The 15495-nt window shown below is 40.2% G+C and overlaps 2 protein-coding genes and 2 pseudogenes across 2 annotated transcripts in view; 2 read left to right on the top strand and 2 right to left on the bottom strand.

The window, feature by feature from the left end:
• Nucleotides 1–292: 292 nt before the first annotated feature.
• Nucleotides 293–7282, bottom strand: LOC102617877 (protein TORNADO 2-like). The gene is made up of 2 exons (XM_006484501.4): nt 6566–7282; nt 293–1131 (listed from the first exon to the last, which is right to left on the bottom strand). The coding sequence occupies exons 1-2, from the start codon at nt 7061–7063 to the stop codon at nt 817–819; spliced, it is 813 nt and encodes a 270-aa protein (XP_006484564.1). The 5' UTR covers nt 7064–7282; the 3' UTR covers nt 293–816.
• A 531-nt stretch (nt 7283–7813) lies between these two features.
• Nucleotides 7814–15495, bottom strand: part of LOC127898709 (uncharacterized) — a 44359-nt gene continuing 36677 nt past the window's right edge. The window contains exons 2-14 of the mRNA XM_052439581.1: nt 14597–14655; nt 14409–14498; nt 13976–14067; nt 13698–13796; nt 13524–13601; nt 12618–12702; nt 12472–12554; nt 12301–12370; nt 12112–12203; nt 11340–11402; nt 11065–11131; nt 9332–10185; nt 7814–9099 (exon numbers count right to left, since the gene is read on the bottom strand). Of these exons, the coding sequence (XP_052295541.1) occupies nt 9763–10185; nt 11065–11131; nt 11340–11402; nt 12112–12203; nt 12301–12370; nt 12472–12554; nt 12618–12702; nt 13524–13601; nt 13698–13796; nt 13976–14067; nt 14409–14498; nt 14597–14655 (1301 nt within the window). The 3' untranslated portion in view covers nt 7814–9099; nt 9332–9762. The remainder of the gene's footprint in view (nt 9100–9331; nt 10186–11064; nt 11132–11339; nt 11403–12111; nt 12204–12300; nt 12371–12471; nt 12555–12617; nt 12703–13523; nt 13602–13697; nt 13797–13975; nt 14068–14408; nt 14499–14596; nt 14656–15495) is intronic.
• The window catches only part of LOC127901787 (probable glutathione S-transferase parC), a 162200-nt pseudogene continuing 154636 nt past the window's right edge, over nt 7932–15495 (top strand).
• On the top strand, nt 8081–8816 carry LOC127901792 (probable glutathione S-transferase; annotated as a pseudogene).

Below are 15495 nucleotides of genomic sequence, written 5' to 3'. Positions count from 1 at the left end.
TAGTTTACTTAGCTTAAGATTCTGATTTGATTTAAATTCTTTTTTATTTGTTTAGATTTAGATTTTGATTTGATTTTAATTTAGGATTTATTTTCAAAAATTCTTGTAACCAACCTTATATAATGTACTCGCATCTAATAAATAGAGCCTGATAAGTTTTGATGTAATTAGTGAGAGAATTATTATTTTTTATTTTCAAATAAATTCTTTGAACTTATCGAATTGTTGTGGTGATCAAACTCTTGACGTATGTCATCCATAATTGATTGTGACATTATTAACAAAGCTTGACTTATCAATCATATATTATTATTTTTATATATACTTATCACGTGAACCAACAAACAAAGTTCCCGGCTTTCCCCTAATGTAATGTGACATTATTAACAAAGCTTGGTAAACAAAGACTAAAAGATTAAATACGTCTGCTATCTCCCATATGCTGGCTGCATAATGCATGAGCACATGTCCCATTTCTTTGACTTTTGCATATGCTGAAGCAGAGCTTTTTTCAAAGCTACAATTAATGGCCTGTGGGAGCAAGCAGGGAGCGGAAGTGCGAAATCCCTTCTCCTTAAAAGCAAATATTCAAAAGCCACCTACTTTCGGCGCCCGCCCTCCACAAATCACGCACGCACAACTCAAGATTATGTCGTCATCAAATCAAACCCCACACATAATTTAACCAAATGTAAGTAACCAAGAAGACGGATCTTAAACAAAAAATTCATAAAATTATCAAAATAACAATTCAAGCCAATCCCTAATCACACATTATAATATTACTATCAAAGAGAGTTTACGTGCAGCTAACAATTACGTGTAAGTGCCTTGCTTGTACTTGCGAAAGAGGTCTTCAGTTTTGGCGTTCCTAAAAGCACAACATCCAATCAGATAAACCCATATCAAAGCAACAAGAGTAACGAGTAATATGATATCTACTCTTCTCCACTCCTTTTTCAGATTAGCAAGTAATCCTGCTTTGCACGAATCACAATTATAGCAAAGCTGCATTTGGTCATTGCTCCACTGCAGGCAATCCATGTCCGCCGCATTGTTAATTGGACTTATCCAATATGTTGGGTTTACAAATATGTAACCACACTCTGTCGGAGGCTTACAGCATCCAGACTGTAAAGAAGAAAAATAAATAAATAGAAAAAAAAAACACAAAGGCACGCAATAAAGATAAAGACGAAGAATATTTTTGAAAAGAAGATTTGAAACTTGGTTTTCCGAATCTAATACACTGTTTTTACTTTATTAGCTACTTCTTCATTGTTCCATGGGCGTGTGGGTTAGCTTAATTAATGGGTAGGAATTATCCTCTGCTATAAAATTACGTACGGTCATAATTATAAAGAGGAATGTGTACGTTAAAAATTAAAATTTTAATCAGAATTTAACTTCAGAGTTCTAATAAATCTTAATTTCTAGAAATTAATGGAAAAAAATAAAATAAAATTTGTTGATGCGGGATTCCGGTCCTCCTCGTTCTACGACCAGGATCTCTGCTCGATCAACGTCACCACGACCAGGGGGTCTCCTCGCAAGGCTTCTTCTCCAGAGGTTCCTGCGCACACAGACAGGTCAGAGTACGCCGGTTGTTTCCCCGGCGCAAACCCTCCGACGCTCAAGTCAGATATGAAGGTTCGGGGAACGCTTGCCACAAATCTTATGGCTGTTAGGTTGTTTTCTCTCTTTTAGAATTAAAATTGCTAACCTCTTTACCTTCGTTGGCTACCTTTTTATAGGCTTCCTCTGAATCCCAGTTTTCCGCTTTCTTCGAGACGGTATGGGACTCTGACTGCCGCGTTATGGGCAAACGTGGGATCTTGCGTGTTACGCCACGGTTCTGGGGAAAGCGTGGCTGTCGTGGTTTTGTGAGATCTTGTTTCCGCTTTTTTGGGGGACGGTATGGGACTCCGACTGCTGCGTTATGTTGCGTTATGGGCAAACGTGGGATCTTGCGTGTTACGCCACGGTTCTGGGGAAAGCGTGGCTGTCGTGCCTAGATTCTCGGGCTGGATAGCATGTCTTGCCAACTGCCGTCGACCGGGTCTCCTCGCCTCTCGACCTCTAGCCGGAATGGCCTTATGCCTCTTACAGGAAATTTGCCTCGCGGATGACGTGCTCGTGGATGAGCAGGATATTTCTGCTCCTGTTCCCCCGCGCACCAGGCTTTTACGGAACACACCGGTTCGCAGAACTCTGCCATCAGATATCTGCTCACCATGACTGGTCTCGTCGACGTATTTCTCCCAAACATCGGTCCCCCAGTTTCTGGTGTTGGGTAATGTAGTGGACCAGCAGTAGAAACTCATTAGTACTCGCTCGCGTGGGATTGGAAAAGGCTGCCAAGAATCACGTCGCATTTAATTGCGGACGAGGTGACGTGGCAGAAATCCCCCCCTCCATTTGAATTTCAAACCGACGGTTATGAGACCCTAGGGATTCGGCGCTATTAAATGCTGGCAATCCAAGAGTCCGTCCTCATTAGGAAAACCAAATCCTCTCTGTTAATTATTAACAAATTAAAAAAAATGTTTTTTGATTACTTTCTTGTGTTGTAATTATGAATTAATTTTCGTTTGAGAATCTGCTTGTCTTTGTCTAGACGAGCAGGTTCCGGCTTTGCTCATGGTTTTGCCACACGCCTTTGAAGATTCTTCAATGCCTGGGATTCGGCTCGCCTTCGCGCGGTCGAGCAGATTCTGGCACGCTTGGCATCTGTCTCGCCATAAAACAGGCTTTGAGACTTTGTTGAGCCTTTGCATGCCTTTGATTCTTCGAGGATTGGGATTCTGCTCGCCTTCTCGTGGCCGAGCAGATCCTGGCATGCTTGGCTTCTGTCTCGCCATAAGACAGGCTTTGAGACTTGGTGAGCCTTTGCATGCCTCAGGAATTTCTTCGAATGCTTTGGAGTCTGCTCGCCTTCTCGTGGTCGAGCAGATCTTGGCATGCTTGGCTTCTGTCTCGCCATAAGACAGGCTTTGAGACTTTGTCGACCTTTGCATGCCTTGGATTCTTCGAGGATTGGGATTCTGCTCGCCTTCTCGTGGCCGAGCAGATCCTGGCATGCTTGGCTTCTGTCTCGCCATAAGACAGGCTTTGAGACTTTGTTGAGCCTTTGCATGCCTTTGATTCTTCGAGGATTGGGATTCTGCTCGCCTTCTCGTGGCCGAGCAGATCCTGGCATGCTTGGCTTCTATCTTGCCATAAGACAGGCTTTGAGACTTTGTTGAGCCTTTGCATGCCTCAGGAATTTCTTCGAAGATTGGGATTCTGCTCGTCTTCTCGTGGCCGAGCAGATCCTGGCATGCTTGGCTTCTGTCTCACCATAAGACAGGCTTTGAGACTTTGTTGAGCCTTTGCATGCCTTGGATTCTTCGAGGATTGGGATTCTGCTCGCCTTCTCGTGGCCGAGCAGATCCTGGCATGCTTGGCTTCTGTCTCGCCATAAGACAGGCTTTGAGACTTGGTGAGCCTTTGCATGCCTCAGGAATTTCTTCGAATGCTTTGGAGTCTGCTCGCCTTCTCGTGGTCGAGCAGATCTTGGCATGCTTGGCTTCTGTCTCGCCATAAGGCAGGCTTTGAGACTTTGTTGAGCCTTTGCATGCCTTTGATTCTTCGAAGATTGGGATTCTGCTCGCCTTCTCGTGGCCGAGCAGATCCTGGCATGCTTGGCTTCTGTCTCGCCATAGGATAGGCTTTGAGACTTTGTTGAGCCTTTGCATGCCTCAGGAATTTCTTCGAAGATTGGGATTCTGCTCGCCTTCTCGTGGCCGAGCAGATCCTGGCATGCTTGGCTTCTGTCTCGCCATAGGACAGGCTTTGAGACTTTGTTGAGCCTTTGCATGCCTCAGGAATTTCTTCGAAGATTGGGATTCTGCTCGCCTTCTCGTGGCCGAGCAGATCCTGGCATGCTTGGCTTCTGTCTCGCCATAAGACAGGCTTTGAGACTTGGTGAGTCTTTGCATGCCTCAGGAATTTCTTCGAATGCTTTGGAGTCTGCTCGCCTTCTCGTGGTCGAGCAGATCCTGGCATGCTTGGCTTCTGTCTCGCCATAAGACAGGCTTTGAGACTTTGTTGAGCCTTTGCATGCCTTTGATTCTTCGAGGATTGAGATTCTGCTCGCCTTCTCGTGGGCGAGCAGATCCTGGCATGCTTGGCTTCTGTCTCGCCATAAGACAGGCTTTGAGACTTTGTTGAGCCTTTGCATGCCTTTGATTCTTCGAGGATTGGGATTCTGCTCGCCTTCTCGTGGCCGAGCAGATCCTGGCATGCTTGGCTTCTATCTTGCCATAAGACAGGCTTTGAGACTTTGTTGAGCCTTTGCATGCCTCAGGAATTTCTTCGAAGATTGGGATTCTGCTCGCCTTCTCGTGGCCGAGCAGATCCTGGCATGCTTGGCTTCTGTCTCGCCATAAGACAGGCTTTGAGACTTTGTTGAGCCTTTGCATGCCTTGGATTCTTCGAGGATTGGGATTCTGCTCGCCTTCTCGTGGCCGAGCAGATCCTGGCATGCTTGGCTTCTGTCTCGCCATAAGACAGGCTTTGAGACTTGGTGAGCCTTTGCATGCCTCAGGAATTTCTTCGAATGCTTTGGAGTCTGCTCGCCTTCTCGTGGTCGAGCAGATCCTGGCATGCTTGGCTTCTGTCTCGCCATAAGACAGGCTTTGAGACTTTGTTGAGCCTTTGCATGCCTCAGGAATTTCTTCGAAGATTGGGATTCTGCTCGCCTTCTCGTGGCCGAGCAGATCCTGGCATGCTTGGCTTCTGTCTCGCCATAAGACAGGCTTTGAGACTTTGTTGAGCCTTTGCATGCCTTGGATTCTTCGAGGATTGGGATTCTGCTCGCCTTCTCGTGGCCGAGCAGATCCTGGCATGCTTGGCTTCTGTCTCGCCATAAGACAGGCTTTGAGACTTGGTGAGCCTTTGCATGCCTCAGGAATTTCTTCGAATGCTTTGGAGTCTGCTCGCCGTCTCGTGGTCGAGCAGATCCTGGCATGCTTGGCTTCTGTCTCGCCATAAGACAGGCTTTGAGACTTTGTTGAGCCTTTGCATGCCTTTGATTCTTCAAAGATTGGGATTCTGCTCGCCTTCTCGTGGCCGAGCAGATCCTGGCATGCTTGGCTTCTGTCTCGCCATAGGACAGGCTTTGAGACTTTGTTGAGCCTTTGCATGCCTTGGAAACTTTTTGGAACTTTGGTGGTCTGCTCACCTTTGCTTGGTCGAGCAGATCCTGGCATGCTTGGCTACCTGTCTAGCCATAAAACAGGCTTTGAGACTTTGTTGAGCCTTTGCACGCCTTATTAGTAAACTTTGATTGACTTCCCAATGCTAGCCTAGCTCTCTTTTCTTAAATCATTCTCATATTGAGTAACTTTTAAGAAATCAAGTTAACTATGTTATCCCGTTAGCCATAGTATGAGCACAATCCATTTAATGAATATAAGGTATCCTCATCTCACATAACAGGATTTAGAGAAATAATTAAATTTTCATGAAAAAATTGCTTGTAAATAAAAATTAAACTTCTGACCTGTTCTGATTTTTACAAACGTGTGCTTTCAATATGCTCTCCTTTAAGGTTTTTGCTTCCTTGTTTAAGCAAGCTCATCCATTTATGCAATGTAACATTCTGATTTGCTTCGACTAGATGAAAATTGATAGAGACAAAAAATTGGCTTATCGTACCGGTCCCCACAGACGGCGCCAAAATGTTGATGCGGAATTCCGGTTCTCCTCGTTCTACGACCAGGATCTCTGCTCGATCAACGTCACCACGACCAGGGGGTCTCCTCGTAAGGCTTCTTCTCCAGAGGTTCCTGTGCACACAGACAGGTCAGAGTACGCCGGTTGTTTCCCCGGCGCAAATCCTCCGACGCTCAAGTCAGATATGAAGGTTCGGGGAACGCTTGCCACAAATCTTATGGCTGTTAGGTTGTTTTCTCTCTTTTAGAATCAAAATTGCTAACCTCTTTACCTTCGTTGGCTACCTTTTTATAGGCTTCCTCTGAATCCCAGTTTTCCGCTTTCTTCGAGACGGTATAGAACTCTGACTGCCGCGTTATGGGCAAACGTGGGATCTTGCGTGTTACGCCACGGTTCTGGGGAAAGCGTGGCTGTCGTGGTTTTGTGAGATCTTGTTTCTGCTTTTTTGGGGGACGGTATGGGACTCCGATTGCTACGTTATGCTGCGTTATGGGCAAACGTGGGATCTTGCGTGTTACGCCACGGTTCTGGGGAAAGCGTGGCTGTCGTGCCTAGATTCTCGGGCTGGAGAGCATGTCTTGCCAACTGCCGTCGACCGGGTCTCCTCGCCTCTCGACCTCTAGCCGGAATGGCCTTATGCCTCTTACAGGAAATTTGCCTCGCAGATGACGTGCTCGTGGACGAGCAGGATATTTCTGCTCCTGTTCCCCCGCGCACCAGGCTTTTACGGAACACACCGGTTCGCAGAACTCTGCCATCAGATATCTGCTCACCATGCCTGGTCTCGTCGACGTATTTCTCCCAAACAAAATTAATGGTAATCGAGAACTTAATTAATTATAATTACCTGTAAAGGGGTAATATGTGCATTGAAGAAATCTTGAGCCATCCTATAACTCTGGTTCAACTCAGGGCACATCTGTGTCGAGCTGAGCCAGCTTTTGATCCGATCCCATTTGTAAGGGCTTCGAACTCTTCTACGTAGCCATCCAGAAAAATCATCGAGGCGGTATTCCAAGTACGCTCTACTCGGTGCAAGGTGACCTGAGCCCTTAATCGTGACCATGTAAATGAAAACAACTAGACAAGCCAGCAATATTATAAGAATGAGCATGGCAACGAGATAAAGTATAAGGAGCCAAGGGATGCGCCAAAATCCTCCAATAAAGCCTGCTAGAGCCACGACTAGAATCAAGATTCCCAAAATAATGACTGGCCATTGCAGAAGCTTGACACAAGAATTGTCTGCCTCGGTGGCAAGCCAGATTCCGGCACCAATGACTGGGATTGAAAGAAGTACGGCAACAAAGTTGATGGCTCCGATTACATTGTTGCTTAGTGCCATATTTTGTAGAGAATTAGCTCGAGATCGAAGTGTATATAGATCTTTCAGGGTTATAATTTGTTTGTTGTTGCTGTAGAAATATTATACAACATACTTAAAGAGTAAAGTTCGAGATATCGAAAAAAGTGCTACATAAGATAAAGCTTTTGTCATAAAATCCACCGAGTTTTGTTCCTTACCTTGCACCCGTGAAAGCTACTAAAGCAAATAATAAATTTTAAATAGTGTTTTGGTCTTCCAAGACTTATCAATTTGAGTACAACTTTTTGAAAAGGAATAGTTTGTACCGGAGTTGGAATGAAAAAGGAAAGAGATTAAAGTGATAAATGTAAGAATTTACAATATGGTCTTATCTAGTTAATTAAATAAAGTGGAAAAATTTATAATTATTACCCATTTAAAATAATTTAATTAAACATAAATTAAATTATATAACTTATTCCCTTCTTTGATGGAAGGAAGTGAAAAAGTTATGTTAATCTTACTTGTTTTATATTGGAAGCTCAAGAATCTTAAGTTATATCTGAAGATTTGTTAGAGATTGAGTTGGTATTTCAAAATAACAATATTCTTACTTAGATAAGAGAGTTTTAGTTATTTTATTTATAGAAACCAAATATGGTGTGACAACAAGCTCATAAAGAGGAGGTCCACACGCACGAAACCAAGCCCAAGAGAGGACCCATCCTGAGAATCTATTAACTGGGCGACTAACTCACTTTTATTATTTTAATTATTTTGGTTTTACACTAATAATGGAATTTTATGATTTTATTTTATTTACACAAGACAAACTTGTTCTTGTGCATGTTGAAAGCCAAGTAAAACATTTAGCTTCAAAAACTAAGAAATGATAAGAACAAGGCTACATCCTTTATGGAAGTGCCAACGAACAAACCTTGATTGCGACACAATCTTTGGGAATTTCATCTTTTCTCCTATATAAATACCAACCTTGATACTCAAGGTTTAATTACTATCAACCAACTAAAAGAAACAATAACAAAGAAAGTGAATATGTCCAAGGGAGAGGTTGTTCTTTCGGACTGTTGGGCTAGCCCATTTTGCTTGAGAGCAAAGATTGCATTGGCTGAGAAAGGATTTGAATATGAAGCCAGAGCTGAGAACTTGTTCGGGGGCAAGAGTGACCTGTTGCTCAAATCAAACCCCATCTACAAGAAAGTCCCAGTTTTGCTACACGATGGGGAACCATTGTGTGAATCCACTGTTATAGTTAACTAAATTGACGAGACTTGGCCTTCGCCACCACTTCTCCCATCCTGTGCTTCTGAGAGAGCTAAGGCAAGGTTCTGGGCAGATTTTATTGAGAAGGTCAGTCTATAATTCTCAAGTCTAAATGTTTGTATCTTTCTAAATGCGAACTTAAAAGATGACACCACTTTTTTGGCAGGCATTCGATGCGGTCTGCAACATATGGAAAAGCAAGGGCGAGGTCCCCGAGACGGCGAAGAATGAATTTATAGAGATTTTGAAGCCACTTGAGGGAGCTTTAGGGGAGAAGGATTTCTTTGGCGATAGCTTTGGATTCGTTGATGTCATTGCCATTCCACTGACTTGTTGGTTTTACGCGGTTGAGAAATTTGGGGGATTTAAGCTTGAGAATGAGTGCCCCAATTTCTCAGCATGGATGAACAAGTGCATGCAAAGAGATACTGTTGCCAGGATCCTTCCAGACCCAGAAAAGGTCTACGAATTTGTTATCATGCTGAGGAACTTGTTTGGAATTGAATAGTGAAAGGCTTATGCTGCTGAAAAGCTTTCATTCTCATATAAAGATAACTTTCAGTTGCTTCTTTGTTATACTGCTGTCAATGTAATACCAACTGTCAGTGTCTTAAATATCGAATTATAAGGTGTTATACTTGTTTAAGTACGTTCTTCAGGTGCATCTCACCAGCAAAGAGTTCTCGACGGCTACCAAAAGAGGAAGAAATTTCCATGTAAACCTTACGAAGTTCCAAGGATGCATATGAAAACCTTTTAAACCGATCTCTTTCTTTCCACAAATCAGTTCCCTGACACAGACACACAGAGAGAGAAAGTGAGAGAGAGGCTGAGTTGTCAACTTGTCATTCCTTTAGGTAACAAATTTAGAAAACAAAAATGAAATCACAAAGCTTTTTCTTTGCCTTTTTTAAAAAGAGAGAGAGAGATTAACAAAATTTGATTAGCATTAACAAATTCCATCAACATCAAAATAAAACATAATGCTAACTTATTATAAGATAATGAGATTTATGAAGATACCTGATATGATCTGACTTGCTTTAAGAGGGCTTCAGAGCACATTGTAAGATCTCCTTTACTTTTAAGCCACCTTGCATATAATCCCCACAAATCTGCACTACTCTCACTTCGAACTACCTATGCCATACAGAGAAACCTGTAACATAAGCTGAAAAAAAAAAGAAAAAAAAGAAAGGATATTCTTTCCTCATGTGGCTTGAATTAATTTGCATATCACTTTGATTATTTTCACACAATTTGAGCCCAAAATTTAAGCATACCAATTCCTGCAAGCACTAAAATAGTAAACTGCTGCATAGATACGTCCAAATGATTTGCAAAAATGACCAATTTTGTCTAGAAATTCAGATACTATGGATTATTAATGACCCACAGACCATAGGATGCCCAGCAAATATGAATCATATGCCCAAAGACAATTATCATATAAACTAAGAAAGATCAGAAATAATAATATAAACGCATAGAAATATGAGAAATATGTACACGTGTTGTGGATATGTGTGTGAAAGAGAGAGAATGTCCCTTAGCTCAGTATTAAAAGACGGAAAAAAGATGATCATGTAAACATGTGCAGCCTGCTGAAGAATTTTCCACAGAAACTCCATCAAATGCTCATTTTCTTGTGATCTTCCCATGATTGACCCCTCAAGTGATGATACATGGACAGATTCTACATGTAAATCTTTTGCACAAGTGTTATTAGTGCTGTTAACATTATGGGTAGTCCTGCAAGAATCAGATTCTATAACTGAAGTCCTTCCTTCCAGATTTAGCACTATTCTTTCTAATAATTCAGTATCAATTCTTTTATTATTAGTAATGTTCAACACCATCTGCACAGCCTCTAGAGCCTGCAAAAATAAAATATAACAAAAATAAAGAAACTGCTAAAAGTATAATGAATAAAAGAGTAATAATTTGGGAGACAGATCATGTTGAGGACACTGATGTCTAATATTATAATTAAATATTATTAACACTGCAGGAAAAGACTGCCAACAAGCAGAAATGACAATCAACAAGCAGGCAAAAAGATGGGAAGTAAAAAGAAGGCCATCCAACAAGAACAACTCAATTTTAATGAATAGCAAAGAAAGGAACATTATTGCATTCATTAGAAATTGATGCCCAAAGTGACAGCAGGCTTTATCCACCAAAAAAAATTTGGCGTCTTTCCTCCCTAGCTTCTTGAAAAATCCTCCCATTTCTTTCCAACCAAAAAAATTCCTAGCACACAGTAATCATACAATCCCCACTTGTCAAAATATTTATAAGACGGTGAAGGCAGGGAGTTAATGGTTAGAAAGTCATGCATCAAGTTGCATATATCAAAAGAAAATGACCTTGAAAAAAATAATTATAAATTTGAGAATCTGTAACCCATTAACCATGACGGTTCAAGGACCATGATGAGTATAAAAATATTCATGCGAAGAAATTGTTAACCAGACATTTCTTGATAAAGAATTGCTTGCATAAAAGGATGAAGCTAAGGTACAAAAGGTCAAAAGAACAATAACATACATATGCAAAAATGACAATGGGCTACAAACTATCAAATTCTTGTAAATGAAAAGATGACAAAATCTCTGCAGCTTTCATTAGTTGACAAAAATTACAACATACATGAAGCAATCAAAACCATCAAGAGGGTGGCTAAGAAAATGCCAACTTCATCTCAAAAGATTTCAGTGATAAATGATCGACATTAAGCCCACAACCACAGTTACCTGACCAATATTGCCCACATCCAAAGCAACATGGCTGTAGTTTTCCCACAATTGCCAACCGTTCCGTCTGTTACAAAATCATATTATAGGTTATTACATTAGACATCACCTTTTGCCTAGCAGCAACAAATTATGTATGACAGTGTTCTTGTGATCAGATAGTATCCAACTCTTGTGATCAGATAGTATCCAACTCTTGTGATCACATAGTATCCAACTGCATTGCGCATGACAGAAAATAAAAATGTAGTGATCAGGGGGAAAAAAGACAGAACTTCAACTTTAGGGCCTCCTTGAATGCTATAAAAGCCTCTTTGCTCTTATTCTTGATCATATGCCTGCAAGATTACATAAATCTTAAGACTTCCATGGTTATAATTGACGAGAATTTTACCATCCCAGATATTTTTTGTCATGAATTTTTTAAATGTACTAGAAGAGAGAATAAGTAGCTCTTCATATCTTGTCACAAGTGGTATTAACCAATTAATGTCTCACTAACTAATAATTATGCTGCTAAATAAACTTCTACAATTGCGAAAAAACACAGTAACTCACATACAAGATGAAATCGAGACTGCACAAATTCTAGTACAGTATAAACTAAGAAGAAAAAATGCATTAAAAGACAAATAATAAGCACAAGAAAAAATTAAACAGAGAGAAAAGAGACTGTAGAGAGATGTGAGGGAAGCAATTTGTGCTTTTTTCTTTTAAATAAGACAAAAGGGAGAACTTCAATCGCTTTGAAAACGACGGACGTATATGCTATGGATAATCCGCAAAAGAGCTGGCTAATATTTGCCCAATTCCTAAATATAACAGTACTATCTAGTTCTTAGCATTTGCAGCAACTAAATTCACTTATCAAGGGAATATGGAACCATATAAAATTTATATAGAACAACTGCAACAGGAAAGTCAAAACAAAGTAAACCAAATATGGGAAGCATACTCTTGCAGATAGAAGATGAACGTGATTGACACCATATTAAAGAATACAGAGCAAGAGGATGGAATGACATGGTGACAAAGAAAAGAGCATACAAGCAAGCAATAATGTTCCAAGCTTCCCCATTTTCTGGATCAAGTTGAACAGCCCGAGTAAACACATCCAGAGCCTTTTCAACATCCCGAGCCTGTATCTATATTTCAGCCAGAGAGTTTCAGAAACTTGGGGCAAAAGGATAAAAAATCTCTCCAAACTAAACACCTACTAATACAAAAATAAGATACCTTCAATGCAGCAGCACCAAGAGCAAACCAGCCATCCGGATACAAAGAATTCAAGGCCATGGCAGCCTCCCTGAGACAAACCAAGGGTAAATTGTCATTCAGCCATATCAGTTGTCAATGCTGCAAATTACTGTGTGACAGAAAGAGAAGTAAAGCATTAAAGCAACATACCGAAGGATTTTAGATGTCTCGTACTCCCCTCTATTGTATGCACTACGAGCTAGAGACCTGTGATTCACATAAAGATATGTTAACTAAAAAATGATCATGGTACAAGCATAATGCGAACTACATTTTCTCTGTGCAACCAATATCACCTTAGCTCGAGCTGACTTATCATTTGAAACTTCCAAAGCTTTTTCATAGCAGGCATCATTATTTGTAACACCACCTAATGAACACCTACAAAATGTATCACAAGTCAGCAACCCACAATTCAACTCATCATTCTGGCTACATTACCACCAGAAGTTATAAGAAACAAACAGCAGTGAAGAGACTGAGATAAGGTCAAGTAACAGTTGTCTTTCAACCATGTTTTTTTTTTTCTTCTTTCTAAACAAATGGGTCAATAATCAAAAGATATCATATTATAATTACATGAATATATCCATTATAAGAAATCAATGCAGAAAATCTTTATTGTTTAAATTGTGGCAACATATTCAAATGTCTAGCACCAAATATTCTCAAAAAGGATATGATTTTCAGAATTCACTTGATGGTATGCATTTCTCAACCATGGCACGGCACCCGGTGCATCAGAATCATCTAAAATGCAGGCAGGGAAGAGGAGGATAAGTGGAAAACAGTCGCCTGATGCTTCCTTCACAACCCCCCCCCGGGGCGCGGCCGCCCCTCCTTTTTTAGTTTAGAATGCAAATATTCTTCGGCAAAAACTTATTTTTTAGATAATACTGCTGAAGATAATGTAGGACCAAGGTGCAGAACCGTCAGAAGGCTAACAATAAATGTCAGAATATGAGTATAAAATCCACTGACTCAAATGCAAGACCAAAAGCAATCAGTAAGAACGCACAGTGACCTTTTAAATCGGCTACAGCAAGTAAAAGATAAAATTAAAAGGTTTCATTTTCTTCTGACAATATCCTCACATCCAATGAACAATCATCCCTAGATTGCAATAAGTGACATCAACAATGGATTTAACTGAAATGAGAAGTAACTATAAAATGGATCATAGAGAAGGCTCATCAACAAACCATAATGTAGGGTCATTAGGCTTTTCAGACAGCCTTGCTTTTATTAGTTCAACAGCTGCTGCTTTCTTCCCCAATAGGCTGTTTTTTACATCACACACAAAACCAACTCCCATTAGCAACACGAAAGAGAGAGAGAGAGAGAGATTAGGATAACGGTTATCTATGACATCATACCAGTTGCAGTATATTAGATTATCCCACAAATCCAGAACCTCAAAAATTTTAATAGCCTCTCCAATCAAGCCACAGCTTACAAAAAGTTTAGCATATTCCCTAAAATCAAGAAAAATCGAAATAGACAGATTATGAAGAGAATAAACAGAGCAATTAAACTCTAACCAAATCAACATATGTCAAATAAGATATGAAACAATGACAGCATAATGATAGTTGGCAAAATGACAAGAAAACTAAATCACAATCATTCAAAGATGCAGAAGAAATAGTTTTACTTTCGCAGGGCAGGAATAGTTGGAACGTAAATCACATAACAAAAGGGAATCCTTTGAGTCACACCGGGAGAAGAATTAGAAATGCCCTCAACCTGAAACAAAGCAAAATATGATGGTAAGCAACCATCAAAAATCTTGAACCAGAATACAGGATAGCACATGAAATCACTTGTGAAGTGAAAAGCAAAGATGCAAGTACCTAATCTCTCTAGACAATTAAATCGAATGATTAATGGGATATCTAGCGATATAAGTGAGAGAAACCTAGTCTTCATTAGCAGCTTAGAAAAAGCAAAAAAGCTTTTGGGTCCAATAAAGTACTAGCTGCAGAAAGTTTGGAATCTTCTATAGATTGATAAGCAACTCTTGTCAATTTGAATGAAAATGGTTTAGGTAACAAAATATTTAAGAAGAAAAGGCTCACAGATCATACCAGTTTGTCCATCATCTCTAAAGCACGCCCTTTTGTGCGACTATGGGTGGACTCCCATCTAATACGTAAGAGATCACAGAAAAACTTAAGCTGAAAGATGGAAAAATCATGTGAGAATCAGAAGTACCACTTCAGAATATGAGATTTAAAATCAAGAAAAACTGATGCTGTATTGTATATATACTTACAATGAAGCATGACGACTGCTGTGAATCAATTGCCTCTATGTATGGAGCCATATCCCATCCTGAATCAGAAAACAAACTATAAATCAGCTAATGACCAAATCAACAGATCCAAAAAGTAGCACACAATCAGAGAGAAACTGATGCCTCCAAAAGCTTTTTCAAGGTCAAGTATTTACTTGGTTACAGACCAACATCAAGGGGCTAACATGGGATCCCTTCAAGGCCTACTGATTAGGTGAATGTCTAATACATTCCCCAACTAGAGAAGCCATAAAGAGAAAAAAAACACTGCATTTTTGTTTTTCACATGTTCCATGTTTGGAACTGGGGTTGAGTTCAGCAAAGCTGCTGCAACATCCATTCTCATTGCTTCTTTAAGTATCATTAGAGTAAGACTTTCGGGAACACAGTGTTCATCCTCAAATTACTTAAGGGACATGTTGACCTCATCAGCTAGCTTTTCAACCAGCTCAGCTTTGTGGAACAAAGCATTTGGTATCCAGAAGTGGAACAAAGCATTCGGCATCCAGAAATAACACCCGTAAAAGGCATGTGAATATAATGAGGATATTAAGATGGATGTGCAGGGATACAACTACAAAAATTGTGCTCAGTTATCATCTGTAATGCAATCTCTTATCATCAATCTACTAAAGGAATTATGCATCAAAGGATTTATGCTAACAACTCAAACTAATGTTCGATGATTGAAACAATAAACATTAAAAAATGGGAGATTTTGATGAAGTCCAAACATAAAACTTTGTTCTTGCATCTCCCTTATACGCAATGCACAAAATCATTTTCAATGACTGAGAGAGTTCTACAGGCAAGTTCCATGTTGCAAATAACATGTTTCCAAGAGAAAACTTTTCTAATGTAGCCAGAAATAAGACCAT

This window comes from Citrus sinensis, chromosome 4, assembly GCF_022201045.2.
Source record: "Citrus sinensis cultivar Valencia sweet orange chromosome 4, DVS_A1.0, whole genome shotgun sequence".
Taxonomy (NCBI): domain Eukaryota; kingdom Viridiplantae; phylum Streptophyta; class Magnoliopsida; order Sapindales; family Rutaceae; genus Citrus; species Citrus sinensis.
Note: the sequence above shows the minus strand (reverse complement) of the source record. Positions and strands in the feature narration are given on the sequence as shown.

Bases quoted from the DNA above. Each gene is read 5' to 3' on its own strand.
- LOC102617877 (XM_006484501.4), bottom strand. From the start codon at position 7,063: ATGGCACTAAGCAACAATGTAATCGGAGCCATCAACTTTGTTGCCGTA. The intron at 1,132-6,565 runs GTAATTATAATT...TCTTCTTTACAG, and splicing joins CACATATTACCCCTTTACAG to TCTGGATGCTGTAAGCCTCC.